The sequence below is a fragment of the Lithobates pipiens genome, unplaced genomic scaffold, assembly GCF_037356315.1.
Source record: "Lithobates pipiens isolate NorthernLeopardFrog02 unplaced genomic scaffold, aLitPip1_a1.2 Scaffold_16, whole genome shotgun sequence".
Classification (NCBI taxonomy): Eukaryota; Metazoa; Chordata; class Amphibia; order Anura; family Ranidae; genus Lithobates; species Lithobates pipiens.
Window position 1 is genome coordinate 175,592,884 of NW_027507748.1, and position 17,216 is coordinate 175,610,099.

General features: G+C 38.2%; 1 protein-coding gene across 4 annotated transcripts in view; it reads right to left on the bottom strand.

Annotated features, from left to right (window-relative positions):
- Window positions 1-573: 573 nt before the first annotated feature.
- Window positions 574-17,216, bottom strand: part of P2RY8 (P2Y receptor family member 8) — a 106,254-nt gene continuing 89,611 nt past the window's right edge. For 3 of the 4 annotated variants that reach the window (XM_077480788.1, XM_077480787.1, XM_077480786.1), the window contains one exon: window positions 574-2,059. In XM_077480788.1, the coding sequence (XP_077336914.1) occupies window positions 933-2,012 (1,080 nt within the window). In that variant the 5' untranslated portion in view covers window positions 2,013-2,059 and the 3' untranslated portion in view covers window positions 574-932. Of the gene's footprint in view, window positions 2,060-2,442; window positions 2,600-17,216 lie in introns of those variants that run through there. The other variant, XM_077480789.1, reaches the window with a different exon arrangement.

Here is a 17,216-nt window from a genome sequence, read left to right on the forward strand (position 1 = left end):
GTGATTTATCCATCATTTAGTGTTTAAAAATAAAAAAATATCTTTGAACTTTTTATTGATGTCTCTCAATTAGCTGCTAAAAAATCCCATGGGCAGTTGTTTCTACATCCTTTTTTATATACATTTTCAGGGTGTGCAGCCTCCTTAGACCCAGCGAATATGTTCAAACCTTGCTTTTTGAGTATTAATTGTACCAGTAAATTGTACAAGTAATTGCAAAACTGCTAACCACACTTTTAAAAAATAATTGATAAAAACACATTGAAATGCAGTTTAGCAGTGCAAAACAAAAACAATTACAAGCACACTAGATTTTTGGAGTTTTCTTATTTATTAAAAAGCAACGTTTTCTTCTTTTTAGAGTATTAAACATGAAAGAGTCCTGAATTATAGGAAAGCAACAGGCGTGCTGTCACTTAAATTTTGGTGGGTTGGTAAATGTATATAAGGTGTGAGTAAAAAGCATTTTGATCCACACAGAATAATGCACTTCATTTTGCTCCAGTCAATGAAGTATCTTTTGGTCACTATTTCTATGTTATTAAACAGATTTAAGCATATTTTATAAAAAAAAAAAAAAAACAACTGGAGGAAAAGAAAAGTAGAGGTACTTTTGTTGTAATATTACCCAGTCATTTTGAGCTGTCATATTTCTTTTGCAGATCAGAAAAACAGTTCAGGCTGGTAAATATGGGCAGCATCTCTGGTTTCACTTTCTCCAATTTTTAAAAATTGGCACCAACTTGTTATGTACACTTTATTGTTCAAGTCTTTTTTATTAAACATGTTTCATACAGTGATTCTTTCCATGTCTGCTGTTTCATTGATCAGACAAACTCGAAGGCTTGGTTGTTAAAATTCCCACTGATCTGCTTTAAATGCTGATAGACTGAAATCCCATTTTTCCTTGAGGAAGTCCAACGAAAATTTAGCTACATATCACTTTGACGATTTTTACATTCATGTTTGTGATTGTTTCCATTTTCAAAGATCTCAATCTGTCCACTGGAAAATGTAAGTGCAGAAAACAGGCTACCGCGTCTGGTCTCAGAGCGTTCCATTCTTTTGCATCTCCGATGCCATAAATCTAATGCTTTCTTTCTAAAGTCTTTACAAGCAAAATAATAAAGGAAAGGGTCAACGCAGCTGCTTAAGCAGCTGAGAGTAAGTGAGAGTTTGTAAGCATGGTAGTAGCTTTTGTTAAAAAACAGGCGCACGATTGTATGTACAAGAAGAATTAAATTGTTGGGAGCAAAGCAGGTAATAAATATTATGAGCACAAATATGGCAAGCTTGATGGATCTCCTCTCCTGCCCAGTTCCATGTCTGTTGGATGTCTGAATAAGCTTGCGAATAATACAAACATAACAAGCAATAGTAACTGTGGAGGGTAATAAGAATAAAATGAAAAAAAGTACAATAATGAAGGCTGCCCAGGAAAATATGTTTGGTAGCATGTTCCACTTGAGAACATCAAAGCATGTTGTTTTGTTTAGATGTGTCACTTCATAGGTTAAGTCAGTCGATTCCATAGGATAGAATGCAGCAAGTATTGCGGTCCAAATGATAATAATTGCTCCAACAGCGTATCTTTTCCTCCTCCACATACTTGACCTCATGGGATGGACAATACCCAAGTAACGTTCTATGCTGATCAACATGATTGTCAGTATTGTGCAATACATATTCGCATAAAACATGATTGTCACCACATTACAAAGATCTTTACCATAAGTCCAATTGTTCCCATTATAGTAGTAGTTTATTTGGAATGGAAGAAACATGGCAAGGGCCAGATCTGTGATGCTCAGGTTGATCATGAGTATTATTGAAGATGTTATTGGTTTAGAGTGGAATATTAAAATCCATAGTGAAATCAAATTGCCCGGAATACTAATTGAAACCACCAGTGAATACACAACAGGTAAGGCCACCCAGATGAGTTTATTCTCAAGAATGGCTAAAGTTTCATTGTCTGGCGTGGAATCATTTGGTAAGCTGTACAGATTCATAGTGGCTGAAGGTTAGGATCGTTTTACTGACATTTGAAGAAAGGCCCCTGCAAAAAAAAAAAAAAAAAATTAAAAAAACCTTTAAACTACTACAAAACCCATATTTTAAACATTGTATAATATACGCTGAAATATAACCCATAAACTGAAATACAGGAAATGTTACAAAACATTGGGGTTGATTTATTAAAACAGTGCAGAGTTTTCACTTTGCAAAATAGGATGGTAAAACCCAATAATTTTTGGTAAGGAAGCCAAAAGAACCAAAAAGTCCTCTACTGAACTAGTGCAAAGCACAGTACATCCTTTTTAAGACTAAATATATCTTCATGTTTAAAGTAGAATTCCAGTCAAATATATAGTTAATATAGTTAAATCTGCTCCTGTCCCAATTCTAACTACCCTGTAAAGGAAAGATATCTATACTTACCTATTCTGGCGGCGATCCTGTCCAGTCACATGATTGGCTCCCAGCTCCGGCTTCAGTGTTGCGGAGGGACAGCCGACAATGGATGCCCCATAGTAGGCCTTTGAGTGAAAACATTACCCAAGCACTGCAGCTGTTGTCGGCGATCTCTCTTCTTCACTGAAGGCGGCCACCTGAAAGATAAAGTGACTGGACTGGAGCACCATCAGAATAGGTAAGTATAAATATCTTTCTTTACAGTGTAGTTAGAATAGGCTTAGAATGGGGGTGGGAGCAGGTTTAAAGGAGAAGTCCAGCCAAAGCTCAATTGGCTGCACTTCTCCTATGGATCACAGGAGTTCAGTTCGTTTTGCACTTCTGTGAGCCATTTTCAGCAGAGAGCAAACTGAAGTCTGCTCTCTGCTGATGTCATGGATGTCAGTCCAGGCACCACGTCATTGTGAAAATAAAGTCTGGATCCACCAGGTCCCTTGACTGACACCCTCCACAGCCTCTCAGCAAACCGCTGTGACTGGCAGTCAGAAGCTCTCTGCTCACGGAGCTCTGAAAACTAATCGAACATCGGTGTTCGATCGATCGGTTCCCAGTATAGAGGCGCTGGGGGACAGCTGCTGCATCCACCGCAGTAAGTATGATTCTAAAAAAAATCCTTTACTATTTGACTGGAATTCTACTTTAACTTTTATCAGCAATCCTAAAAACAAGGGTTATACATACAATAACATGTCAAGTTATTCCTTCTCATTGCTTCCCAAGCCTAACTCTATAAAATCATGATTTCCATAAACTCCACTAACAATGCCTAACAAGCCTCATGCAGCTGTATGCAGTTTACTTATATGAGCTGCAAACCGGAAGCTCTGGATGCACAGTTTAGCCAAGGAGCAGAAAGGAATGATTTGCATGGCTCTGCCAAATATCCTAAAATTGTTTTTGGGATAGGTGATCTTCTTTTTATAAAGTTTCCACTTTGTTTCACTTTGCAATATGAAAATAAATGTTCATGCACTTTTTGTACTTCCATAGAATACATATTTGAATAATAAAAGTATCCTAGCACAAAAGCAACACAATTATTTCTGTATACTGAGATCAATTTACAAATATGCTTCACAATTGTACATGTACTCTATTCTTCAGCGAAGATAATTATCATTTAGCCATTTAAAGAAATTCAGGTAATTGAACATTTTAATACAGGAAAACCAGAAATGGAAGGCACATGCACCTAGTGCATTACTGGGCCACCACTAGTGAAAGAGCTGGAAGAAGAAAGCAGAGGGCCCGCGGCAAGAAGACCCGAAGAGGGGGACAAGACCCCCGAAGTCGGAAGAAGACCCCCGGATAGCGGCGGCGACGAAGAAGAAAGCCGGGCTCCTCCGCTAGTAAAAGAGCTAGCAGAAGATAGCAGAAGATAGGAGTCCGGTGAGAAGACCCCCCAAGACAGAAGAAGACCCCCGGAGCTGTGCAATAAATTATTTTAAAAACGTGTTGTGTTCTTTTCTTTAAACTTTTTTTCACCAGGTGAATGGGTAGGGATACATGGTACCCCAATACTCATTCACATAGGGTGGGGGGCCAGTATCTGGGGGCCCCCTTATTAAAGGGGGCTCCCGGATTCCAATAAGCCCCCCCCGCCCGCAGACCCCAACAACCAACGCCCAGGGTTGTCGGGAAGAGGCCCTTGTCCTCATCAACATGGGGCCCCCCTTCCCGAAAGCACCCCCCATGTTGAGGGCACACAGCCTGGTACGGCTTGGGGGGGCGCTCGCTCGTCCCCACCCCCTTTCCTGACCGGCTGAGCTGCGTGCTCGGATAAGGGTCTGATATGGACTTCATGGGACCCCCATGCCATTTTTGCGGCGTAGGGCTTCCCTTTTAAGTCCATACCAGGTGGCAGGGCCAGCGAGGGGTCAATCTCGCCGCCGAAGGCGGAGACATTGAATTCCTTCGCTAGTCCTGTATACCTGGAGCTGCATTCAAAATGAATGGACTTTCCTCCGTGTGTGGGCAAGTCCGTTCATTTCAAAAGTCCGGCGGACTAGCAAACAGACGGCCAGATTGTCCACCGGTGGACAATTTTGAGTCAAAACTTCTTTCTAAGTCTGCCGGACTTTTGCAAAGAAAAAGTCTGCCGGAGCCCACACATGGGCAGATAGTCTGATCGTGTGTACGCGGCATAAAGGAAAAAGTTTTTTTCGGTTTTGGCTAGAGTGGAGGTAAATTAGAACACCTGTCAGATTGTATTGTTGTCTGTGCCCCGATTAGGTAGATTCGCCATCTCTATATTAGTCCTGTTTACCATTATCATTGAAAGTAAAAGTAAAAGAAAATCCCAAATTTCAGGTTGTACCCAGAAATGTAATAGAGGAAAAATATTCCAATAGAACACAGATGGCAAAAAAAAGACAAAAAATAAAAAAAAAAACTGACAGGGGTTATAACCATCCTTTATTCTATCCAAAATGAAAAAGAGTTTAAAAAAGTTGTGCCTATAGTTCTACCTTAACCACTTTCGGTCTGCCCACCGTGGATTTACATTGCTACTTTGATGTTAAATATCGATGTTATGGCAGCAGATAGCTGCCATAACTCGGTATTTTCTTCAATGGCAGGCAGTCTGCTTTGAGATAAATGTGGTCTTTTTTATTGGTGGCGCGAGAGGTGTTTCTTTTTTTTAAATTTTAAGTCTTTTTTTATTTGTTTAGCGAAAAATAAAAACCACAGAGGTGATCAAATACCACCAAAAGAAAGCTCTATTTGTGGGAACAAAATAATAAAAATTTTGTTTGGGTACAGTGTAGCATGACCGTGGAATTGTCATTTAAAATGTGACAGCGCTGAAAGCTGAAAATTTGCTTGGGCAGGAAGGGGGTTAAGTGCCTGGTATTGAAGTGGCTAATTGAGCTTAGTTGTTTCTGATACAGCACATGTGTCTTGTTAGTGCAGCTTCCCTTTGGACTGGTATTCTAGCCATCTTTTTGCTTTTGCATTAATACATATGCTGCAGGGACCGCACTGACTTTGTGAGTTGGCATATTTCTACAGTTTAAACCATTTTACCTCTTTATAAATAAAAGCAATAAAAACTGTCAGGGGTTCTAATTCTTCTCCACGGTATCCATCCCACTGGATAAAATACGGCATGGTTTCATGAGATAAATACCGCATATTTTGATGAAATACCACATGCAGTACAGGCATACCCCGCTTTTAAGTACGCAATGGAGTTTATTTACTAAAGCTGGAAAGTACAAAATCAGACTCACTTCTGCATAGAAACCAATGAGCTTCCAGGTTTTATTACCAAAACTTAATTGAACAAGCTGGGGTTAGAAGCTCATTGGTTTCTTTGCAGAAGTGAGCCTGATTTTACATTTTCCAGCTTTAGTAAATAAACCTCATTGTGTACTTAAAAGTGGGGTATGCTTGTATTTTAGTAGAGTTTTTTGTGAATTGCAAACATTTCTTTTTTAAATGCTATGAGCTATTTTGCTGCAAATTTTAAAGAGGAAAATACTGATTGGTGAATGTAGCCCAATATTTTTAGTGAGTCAGCCAACTCAGGGATTTGCATGAGAAGGAACAGTATAACATAAGTACTTTGTTCTGCCCATGGGACTATAAAGTGGAATTAAAACCATTGATTTATAAGTTTAAAAAAACAGTTAAATTTCCCGCATGCCGGAAACGCTATCTGTCACATTAGTTGTGCTCTCAAGCAAACTGTCAAACCATCCAGTGGCTGGTGTCATACCTGATCACATGTGCAGCTTAAAGGCAGTTGAAGATCAAACAGAGGCTAAGATGGCAGCTTCCTTGGCTGAAAGCAATATGAGGGTTTACTTCCACTTTAACTTCCGTGTTTGATGGCTCTATGCAATGACACCATTGGCTTCATGACACACTGCCAATTTGTGTGATGCAGAGAAGGGGATGTCATCATGCTCTAACTGATGATTTGTTTATCCCGTATGCCATTTTTACATTTTTGTAAAAATTGGCATGTAATTTTTGGTCATATTGACAGGAAGGAGGTTCTATTTTCTCCCCCATGGCGGTGCCTCCCGATGATGGGATGGAACCTATCGGGCCTATATGCAATATTGACTCTATGGCGTTTATTTGCTAAAACTGGAGGGTGCAAAATCTGGTGAAGTTGTACATGGTAACCAATCATCTTCTAACTTCATCTTATACAATTGAGCGTTGACAAAAAAACTGAAAGCTGATTGGTTTCTATACAGGCATACCCTGCTTTTAAGTACACATTGGAGTTTATTTACTAAAGCTGGAAAGTGAAAAATCAGGCTCATTTCTTCATAGAAACCAATGAGATTCCAGGTTTTATTACCAAAACTATATATATATATATATATATATATATATATATATATATATATATATATATATATATATATATATATATATATATGTATATATATATATATATGTATATATATATATATATATATATATATATATATATATATGTATATATATATATATATATATATATACACAGGATCTAACACAGTGATAATAGCCACTAGAGATGATAAGAGAAGCCAATTTGAATAGCCAGTAAATGTAATGCCAGGGCCTTGTGCCCCAATGTAAATGTTAGCAATTGTGCACTCTACATTCAATTTTGGCCAACCACATCAGCACTTTCAATAAGAAGTGAATAGGTGGATTTCTTGTTTATGCCAAATAAATATTTAGAAAACTGCATAGCTGTTATTTGAAATGGCTATTACTATAGAAACTAACAAGTTTAACCGTTATCTTCAACCCATACGTGGTCTGCAAGGCAATGCCATTTGTTTTCCAGTGAAATATATCTAGTTTTAGGGCAACGCTATATAGGTTAGTGTTACTAACAATAGGCATCACTGTTCAGAAAGTCACTAGCAAAATAAACTTGTTACGTATTCAATATTTACTTTGCTAAGAACTTTATCTTTTTTTAAAAAAAATTCCTGAAATTCTGGCAAAAATCACAAGATTTTTGCAAAAATCAGAAAGTTAGGAATTTTTTTTGGAGTCAATAAGAATAGCAAAATAAAGGTGACTTTTATTATTTTAAAGGGAGTCACAAGCTTTAAATGGTTCCTTAGGGTTATAAGCAGCTCATTTCAACTATCGATAGGACACGCTGCACTGAAATGCAGTACAAAGCAAAGGGTATAGTGAAATGCAGATTCTAAGCTGTCACGTGCACTGCTTATTTAAAATCAATGAGATTTTGCTGACTTGAACCACAATTGAACTTTACCAGATTCTCCTTTAGGCTAGGTTCACACTAATGTGGTGCAGGAAATGCAGCGACCCATGCCCGCTTCCCACCACATTCAAATCTCACTACCCTTGCGATCCGCAGTGGGTGTCAGTGCAATCTTTACAACACCCCAAATGCAGGTTGCAAGCGTGAATGTTTGTTGGCACCCGATTGCACAAAATGGGATGGTACAAAACAACCATTTGATCCCGTTGCAGTGCGGTGCCAAAATTTCTGCATGCATGAAGCAGTGGGATTTGAGCCCATTCAAAATGAACTGAATCACATGTGAATTGAACAGGAATGCTGTGCAGTTCCTGTGCGATTTACATGTGGTTCGTAGTGTGAACTAAGCTTTAGTGTGCCATAGACATGTGCAATTCATGGCCGAATTTTGCATCTTTCGGACATTCGGATGCATCGGAATGTCCGAATAAAAAAATAACGAATTAGAACGAATACGAAAGAAATATAACGAATGAATTCGAATGCATTCGACATTGAATTCGAAAACAATTCTAGTCGAATCGAATTTGAAAACAAATTTGAATAAAAATCGAAAAAATATAAATCGATTTCTAAAAAAGAATACAGTAAAATAGAATATAAAATAATAACACAATAGAATGAATAGAATATGAAATTCGAATGTCAAAAAAAAATAATTATATATATGTATATATATATATATATATATATATATATATATATATATTATATAATTTTTTTTTTAGACATTCGAATTTCGTATAGAATGAATTCGAATTTGAATAGAAAAGATTTTAATATAATATAAAAGAATAGACTAGAAAAACAATAGAAAAGAACAGAATAAAATATAATACATTCTATTCTATTGTTTTCTAGTCAACTTTCTATTTTATTATAATCTTTTCTATCCAAATTTTAAATTAATTAATTTAAAGATTTTAATTCATTCTATTTGAAATTCGAATTTCAGAAGATGGTTGTATATTCTTTCTATTTTATTCTATTAAATTATATATTTTTTTCTAATCTTTTCTATTTGAATTAGAAATTTTGGAAGATGGTTAGTTACTTACTTATATATATCTGTCACATCAACTTCTCATACTTGCAGTGTACCAGTGCAAAAAAACACACACATCTTATTTCATTTATATTATCACATCAATGAAGTTGTCAGCATGCCTGATTGAAGAAGTCACGGATGTCGATCTTAAGGCAAGTACATATGCTGTATGTCATTGTCCACTTGCCACTTCACCTGCCACAAGTTGTGTATTGTCCACTTGCCACATCACCTGCCACAAGTTGTGTATTGTCCACGTAACCGGCCACGGGTGCCACGTGACTTGCCACGGGTACCTCATGACCTGCCACGGGTGCCACGTTACCGGCCACGGGTGCCACGTTACCAGCCACGGGTGCCACGTGACTAGCCACGAGTGCCACGTGACCTGCCACGGGTGCCACGTGACCTGCCACGGGTACCACGTGACCTGCCACGAGTGCCACTTGACCGGCCACGGGTGCCACGTGACCTGCCAGGGGTGCCACAGGAACTGCCAGGGGTGCCACGTGACGTGTCACGAGTTTCACGTAAACAGCCACGAGTGCCACGTGTACCCCCTGACCTGCCACAAGTGCCACATGACCTGCCACATGACCAAGTTGTGGATTAGCCACTTGCCACGTCACCTGCCACAAGGGGTTCCTAGCACCAAGTGACCCATAGATATAGGCAATATGGCAAGTACTTTTCTAGCACCAAGTGATCCCGAGATAAGTGGCCCCAAATTCCGGTCACAAAATGTCAAGCACTTTTCTGCAGCAGAGAATGACATTTTGCGACCCGATTTTGGGGCCACATATCTCTGGGTTACTTATAGCTAGAAACCCCAAATTGGTATGCAAACACAATAGTACTAGCACTACAACATATCCAAATTTGGAGTTTCTAGCACCAAGTGACCCCGAGATACATGGCCCTAAAGTCGGGTCACAAAATATTTTCAAAACAAAATCCGGAAACGAATTTAAGGAAGTTAACGAATATAACTAAACTAAATTAATGAATTAAAGAATTAAAACGAAACTAAACTAAACAAATTTTTTCCTTTTGCACATGTCTAGCGTGCCATGCTCTGTATGGGACAGTAAAAAAAGCATATAAGTAATATAGCAACCTTCAGAAATAAAATCATGATAAACTAGGATAATGAAGGCAACTTCTGCACAAAGAATACTTTGTTTTCTGCACCATTAACATCCACTCCATCTTCTAAAAACAGACCCTGGAAGACCCTGGAAAAAGACTGGTGCAGACAGATCTTGCAAAAAAGTTTTGCATGCATTCCAAAAGTTGTGCAGTGTGCGCCATATTTATAAACCTGTCTAGAACTTGTATTTGAATTTGGCACATGCTGCGCCTCTTTTAGAACACATTTTAGATACAGTTGGTCTTAGTTAGTAAGATACAAACTGTCTGTATTTTACTTAGAATTTTGGCACAGGTGTTCTGCCACAATGTAGAAGTGGGGCAAATTATAACTACCTAAATTTGGAGCAGGAATCACTGTGAAAACCAAAACTGTCACAGATGGTTTTTGAATTAGGTGCAATTAGGTGCATTAGGTTAACCAGAGCAATTAATGCCACTTTAATTTTTTTTCACTTTTTTTTTTTTACATTGTCCTTTTATTTTTATTTTGCCTTCAAGGGAAAAAAAATCTCTTGTTTATGCCTGAGAGGTGGAAGTGACATTGGACGTTGCTTCGGTCCTCCAAGGGCATAGAGCCAGGTGGGGGCTATCTTGCCCTCAGTCGGCTTCCTGCCTAGCCATGGGCCACACCGGACTGGTTCCCGGGTTAGCGACGGCTCTGGTAAGTTTGGAAACCACCGGGAAGCAGTGGGAGGGGGCACCTCTCCCGAGGCCTATAAAAGTGATCCCGTGGCAAATCCGCTGCTGGGTCCACTTTTATCAGAAAGCTGGCCACCTAACTGAAAAAAAGATACGGGGTTGTGGCAGCTAGCTGCTGCCATAATCCTGGTGCTTAACGTAAAAACCATGACTTATATTTACAGTTAGATGCTCGGCAATTGGTTGTAAAGGCTGAAGGTTTCTTACCTTAATGCATTCTCTCTATTGTCAGCTATACTTACCTGAGCCCAGTCTTGATCCAGCACTCTCTCCCTCCTCACTGGACTCAGTGAGAGCAGTGGAATAATTTTGCCTAGACCTATAGGTCGCACTAACACCCCCCCCCCCCCCCAAGATGTTTTGAAAGAGGTACCACATCTATCAATTATTTGCTACCAAATGCTGCCCTGAAAGACATATGTAGGCTCTTCTGATATTGCTAAATGCCTGCCTGTTAAGCTGATTCAAAGATTTTCAAAACCAAAACTTTATTTTGCAGCTTGGGATAGAGTAGTGAATGGTTACAACTCCTTTATTTATTTATTTGCTCTCTGTGTTCCATTGAGAGATTTCTAATTATTTCCAATCCCCAGGAACACAGCAGGAAATCTCTACAAAGTGGTGGGAAATCACTTCCTAGACAGTTGTTACTGGAACAAATGTCCTCATTAGAAGATTCTTTCTTGCTTCAAATGTAAAATTTGGGATTTCCCCTTCACTTTCTGGCCCCGGTGACAATTTGTCATTGGGACAGAAAGAGGGGTGTATTTCCCCAGAAGGGATGCAGACTGCAGTTATAACAGAACACCAGCCAAATATAACCATATAAAAATAAGCAGCCCATTAAAAAATAAAATAGCAAAACCAGTATTTTCTGTAATGTTCAGAGATTTTCCTAATAATACTTTTTTTTTCTGCTGCTAAAAGTTGGATATCCATAGTTTATCCCACTCCTCTAAGGTCAGGCTTAGGGTAAGTGTTCAGTGTTAGGGGGAGGTTAAGTGTTAGGGTTAGGTTAAAATATATCCAAAGCCACATTTTTTTTAAAATCTTTGGGCTTTAATTATAAAAACTTTGCTGTGTGTATGTCCCAAGCACTCTCTCAGGTGTCACAAATAATAAAAAATAATCTTGCGTAATATTTTTAAAAATAATTTTGCCTAGACCTGTAGGTCCGCACTAACCCCCCCTTCTTTATTTGCTTAAGCAAGGCTGAAGTTTAACTTCACACGGGATATAATGAGCTTCTTATCCTTAGAGTTGGTCATTCAGGTCAGGCCTGTATAGGGCTCTACACATAGCTATACTGGTGGGCTCGGCCTTCTTTGGACTGTACAATAGGGTTATATATAAAATATAAGCAAAATTATTGGGATTTATGTCCCAGTGTATGTTAAATGTCGGAATCACTGTCCTTTGAAAGTGAAAAGTCCCGCAGAAGGAAGGATGGAGGGACCGAAATATTTACCCGGTTATTGTGTGGTTTGTTACTGGTTGTAACTTTGTTATGCTTGCACGAAGGGCATAGCCCCTGTGAGGGCTGGTGGGGCCTTTTTATGTTATGTTATGTTATGTATTTCTATGCAAAATTTATAAAAACCTGAAAATTAAAAAAAAAATCCTAATATGTTTATTTCCTACTAGCTCCATCAAGTGGTCATAAAGCGGTATTTTTCTGACTGAAGCATTTCAGAAAAATACCACATTATGGCCATTGGATGATGCTGAAGATCAGAGAAAATAAACATATATGGCTAAATATATGATTATTCAATGCTTGAGACATTTGCACATCAAATTATTTTTATAAATGGAACCCTTAGAACCCTTTCACACTGAGGCGCTTTTCAGGCGATTTCACGCTAAACAAAAGCGCCTGAAAAGCTCACGAAATCCTATTTCCATTAAAGTCAATGAATGCTTTCACACTGGGGCAGTGGGCTGGCAGGGTGGTGAAAAAACACCCATCTGCATTGAAATTAATGGAAAGCTCTTCAAAAGCACCTGAAAAGCTCTTCAAAAGCGATCAAATGTTTTACTGGCAGTTTAAAACTGGGGCGCTTTTCAGGCACTACAGGGCTAAAAATAGCGCCTGCGTCTCTCCAGTGTGAAAGCCCCGAGGCGGATCCCCATTCTGACAGATGACATGACAGAGGTCTACTTTTCTCAGTGATCTGGAACAGTGATCTCTGTCATGTCCCAGGTAACCCATCCCCGCCACAGTTAGAACACGCTGAGGGAACACAGTTAACCCCTTATTTGCCCCCTAGTGTTAACCCCTTTCCTGCTAGTGTAATTTATAAATTGACCAGTGCATTTTTATAGCACTGATCAATGTAATAATGTCACTGGTCCCCAAAAAGTGTAATTTGGGGACAGATTTGTCTGCCGCATTGTCGCAGTCTCACTAAAAATTGCAGATCGCCTCCATATCTAGTAAAAACAATAAAAAAATAAAACTCCCTAAATCTATCCCTTAGTTTGTAGACACGATAACTTTTGCACAAACAAATCAATATATGCCTGTTGTGTTTCTTTTTACCTAAAATATGTACCAGAATATATATCGGCCTAAACTGATGAATAAATTCATTTTTTTATATACTTTTTTTTTGGATATGTATTATAGCAAAAAGTAAAGACAATTGTTTTTTGTTGAAAATTGTCCCTCTTTGTTTGTTTATAGCACAAAAAATAAAAACCGTAGAGGTGATCAAATACCACCAAAAGAAAGCTCTATTTCTGGGAATAAAAGGACATCAATGTTGTTTGTCAGTTAAAGCGATGCAGTGCTGTATGGCAAAACATAGCCTGGTCATTAAGGGGCAAATACTTCTGGTCCATAAGTAGTTAAAAATCCCAGCTGCAAACATTGACCTAGTTAGCAAAGGGAAATTTGAGATCCTTGACTCTATTAATTATAGAAAATGCATATATAACAAATATAGTACAATACTGTGTAAGTATACTTAAATGTGAACTTCCTGTTTTCTCTACCGACAGCACCTGCAAAGCTTTCCGAGGAACTAAAGTACGTTGAATTTGTTGCTTTTGACGCCTGCAGTTAACCGTTTTTACTGGAACTTACAGTTAACAAAAGATCTAACATACAAGAATTAAATACTCAAAATAAAGTTTATAAAAATGCATGACATAAAGAAAGAACATTCTGAAAAACCACATCAAACTCTCTGCTAACGCTTACCTTTCATTACATCATGTCCTGCTTCCTATGTAGTTACCACTTATACAAAGGTTTTAAAATGCATTTCTAATGTAACTGCTGCAACATCCTATATGTAGTATGTACGGGTGTCACAACTTCCAAATGCTGATGGCTTTCTTTTAAATTGAGTTTTTTAAATTTTATTACATTTTTTTATTTATTTTAAAAAAAAGCTTTTTTATTTTCTAGAATTTGTGCACATAATTTTAGATGGCAATATATTAGCCATTGTTTGATTGAACTGAGACCTCTGAAATAGCTATGTCTTTAGTTTGAAAATTAATTGAATTAGTTTAATCCTACAAATTATAATGATTACCCATTTGCTGCCCAAGATATGCCACACTTGCCATTTAGTTGCTCATTTGTTGCTTTACAATTTCCATGATTGCCTTTTCTTGTCTATTCGTTTTCCAAAATTGCCCGCTTGTTTGCTGTATATTGGCACAGTTGCCTGTTTGTTGCCAACATATTGTCTTAAATGCCAGTGTGTTGTTAAAAAAGGTTGTCTATCTGCTGTAAGGATTGCTAGTGTATTGCCCATGTTTATTGATGATATAATCACAAGTACAGCTGTTTTGCTTTTATAATACCACAACTGCCTATCTGTTTGTGTATTGCTACATTTGCCTAGATTTAGTGCTGATTAGTATGGTATTGAGTTACCTCTACTTGTTCTTGAGAACATGTTGCTATAATCTAACAACATCACAGGCCGGTCAATGTCAACCCACACCTCCAAAAGTTGTAATATTTAGCTATGTTACTCAGCATAACCCCAAATTTGCCTGCTGTCTTTAGGCAGAATCTTACAATGAAAACAGAAGTTCCCAGGTAAAAGTTATTGAGCTTTGGAAATGCTCATTACGGCTCATTAGGGAAGTCTTAAATCCCCCCCCCAATAGTTTAGTATAGGACCATTAAATCAGCATGGAAGGAAATGTATACTTTATTTAAAAGAAATAAGAAGGCTGGCATTGCTGACATTTCTGAAAGTACTAATTGCATTGGTCACACTAACCCTAAAGCACACGATTGGACTTTCCAACGGGAAATGTTGGATGTGAGCTTGTTGGTGGTAAGTCTGACCATGTGTATGCTCCATCGGACAGTTGTTGTTGGACTTTCCGCCAACAAATGTTGGCTAGCATATTCTCAAATTTTCAGCCAACAAATGTTTGTTGTCGGACTTTCCAATTGTGTGTACACAAGTCCGTCGGACAAAAGTCCAAAGTAGAAACACACATGCTCGGAAGCAGAAGCAGTCAGTCTTGTAAACGTAGCATTTGTAATGGAGAATTAACATTCATTACGTGGCAAATTATGAAATCTCCAAATGCAGAGCACAATTCTCTTCTTCTTTAATGGGATAATAGTGAAGCTGCTTTGCTGGTGATACTGATGGAGTTATTGCAAACAAATTTTTTTTTAGTGATATCAATACTGGTGATAATGGTACTAGGAGGTGGATATGGGCGAAAATAATGGATGGTGCTTAGAGGTAGGTCAGGGTGGAGAGAGTACCTGCACCTATTTTTTGAGGAAAAAAAGCCCTGCACTCAGCACAATCCCCTCCCCTCTGCCTTTCTGATCAACCACTTTCAAAGAGAAGACAAATACATCAAGCAGAGTTCACAGACGGAGGAGGACGGAGGAGGACTTAGCCCCTCCCCCATGTGACAATGCTGGGTCAATCACCAAGCCCTGGTGGTGTTAAATAAAGCCTAGTACACAAAATTGTTTTTTTTCTTCCATTCAACCCAGCAAATCCACTGCCATATTCTCACAGGGGGATGCCCCCCGTCATTGGCTGAGAGAGCTGATATCTAGTGTCGGTTGGCTGTTGGGTTTCCAGCATACTCCTCAGACAGAAGCCAGCTATTCGACCAGATACCATACCCTTGGGCCGAAAGTCAGACGGTTTTCATTGAACCGACCCATGTCTCCTGGCATTCAGCCCGTGTCTACTAGGCTTAAAACTTTTTCTTAAAATTCAATTTAAGATGATGCATATTTCGAGAAATCATTTAAAAATCGATAAAGAACAAACCATTAACCTAAATACAGTGCGTTATAAAGTGCTTTTTTGCTTTTGCTTTTTTGCTTTCACCTATAAGAACATTTGCAGCATATACCTTTATGGAGGAAACTTTTTTGTATGCTTTTATATGCCTTTTAGGATGTTACCTATTCCTTCAGGATTTATTGCAATAGTAGTGCACCTTCTTTTTGAGCACTGTTTTTTCACTTCATGCGCACACCATATGGATATATTTCCTATCACTGTTCTACAAAGAATCTTTTGCGTATTTGATAAACTTTTATTGTCTTATTGATACACTTTCATTGTTTTAGCCAAAGAAGTCGCAGGGCATGCAATTTCCTATGGATATATTTCCTATCACTGTTCTAAGAAAAATCATTTGAGTGTTTGATATACTTTTATTGTCTTATTGATACACTTTTATTGTTTTATCCGAAGAAATCGCAGGGCATGCGACAAGTTTTTATACTGCCTAGGACTGGATATATATTGACCTTTGAACATTGCCTCTTTCAACCATATCTTTCATTGAGCATCTTTGCACTTTATTACGTACAGTATTTAGGTTAATAGCGCAGCACTACTTTCACTTTATACATTTACTGGGTTCTGATATTTCCTTCAGTGTTGCAGCATATTGTTAAAAAACACACACATTTAGTGGCACGGGAATATCATTGTATTATATAAAGAACAAACCATGCTAGTGAATAATCCAAACAAATTTCACCAACGTAGTTCTTTCATTTGTTGTTTTGAACCATTTTTAACTGAAGGATCTTTGAAAATAATTGCATCTATTAATAGCTTAGGTGTATGGCCAACATAAAGGAATGACTTTGGGGGTTATGTTATTTGTCAGAGTTCAGTTTACGTATTAAGTATTAGGGTCAAGTTAAGTGTTGAGGTTAAATTATATTTAAATTGAGGATTTGTTGACCTCATTCAGATGGGTTTAGATGCAGAAAAATAACTAATGTGGGTTAACTAGGCTATAGCGTAAACCTAAGTTCAAGACATCCTTCACATGCTTTATGGCACGTTAATAAATGCTGCCAAAATGCCACCTCTGTCTTTCAGGTTTTTAACAAAGGGACATAAACCCTTCAAAAACCTGCATCAAAAATACTATAGCACTCTTCAATTGAATTCTCTAAAGTCTTTTGAATACCTTAAAGTTCTTGAAACTACGCAAAGTAAAGTAATGCAAAGATGCTGGCATATACCGTCCCACCCACCTGCTGCAGGAATTAATTAGCACATTGACAGCAGGGTATGTGGCTAAAATGTTTGTTTTTGCCACACCTTTAAGCCCATGTGA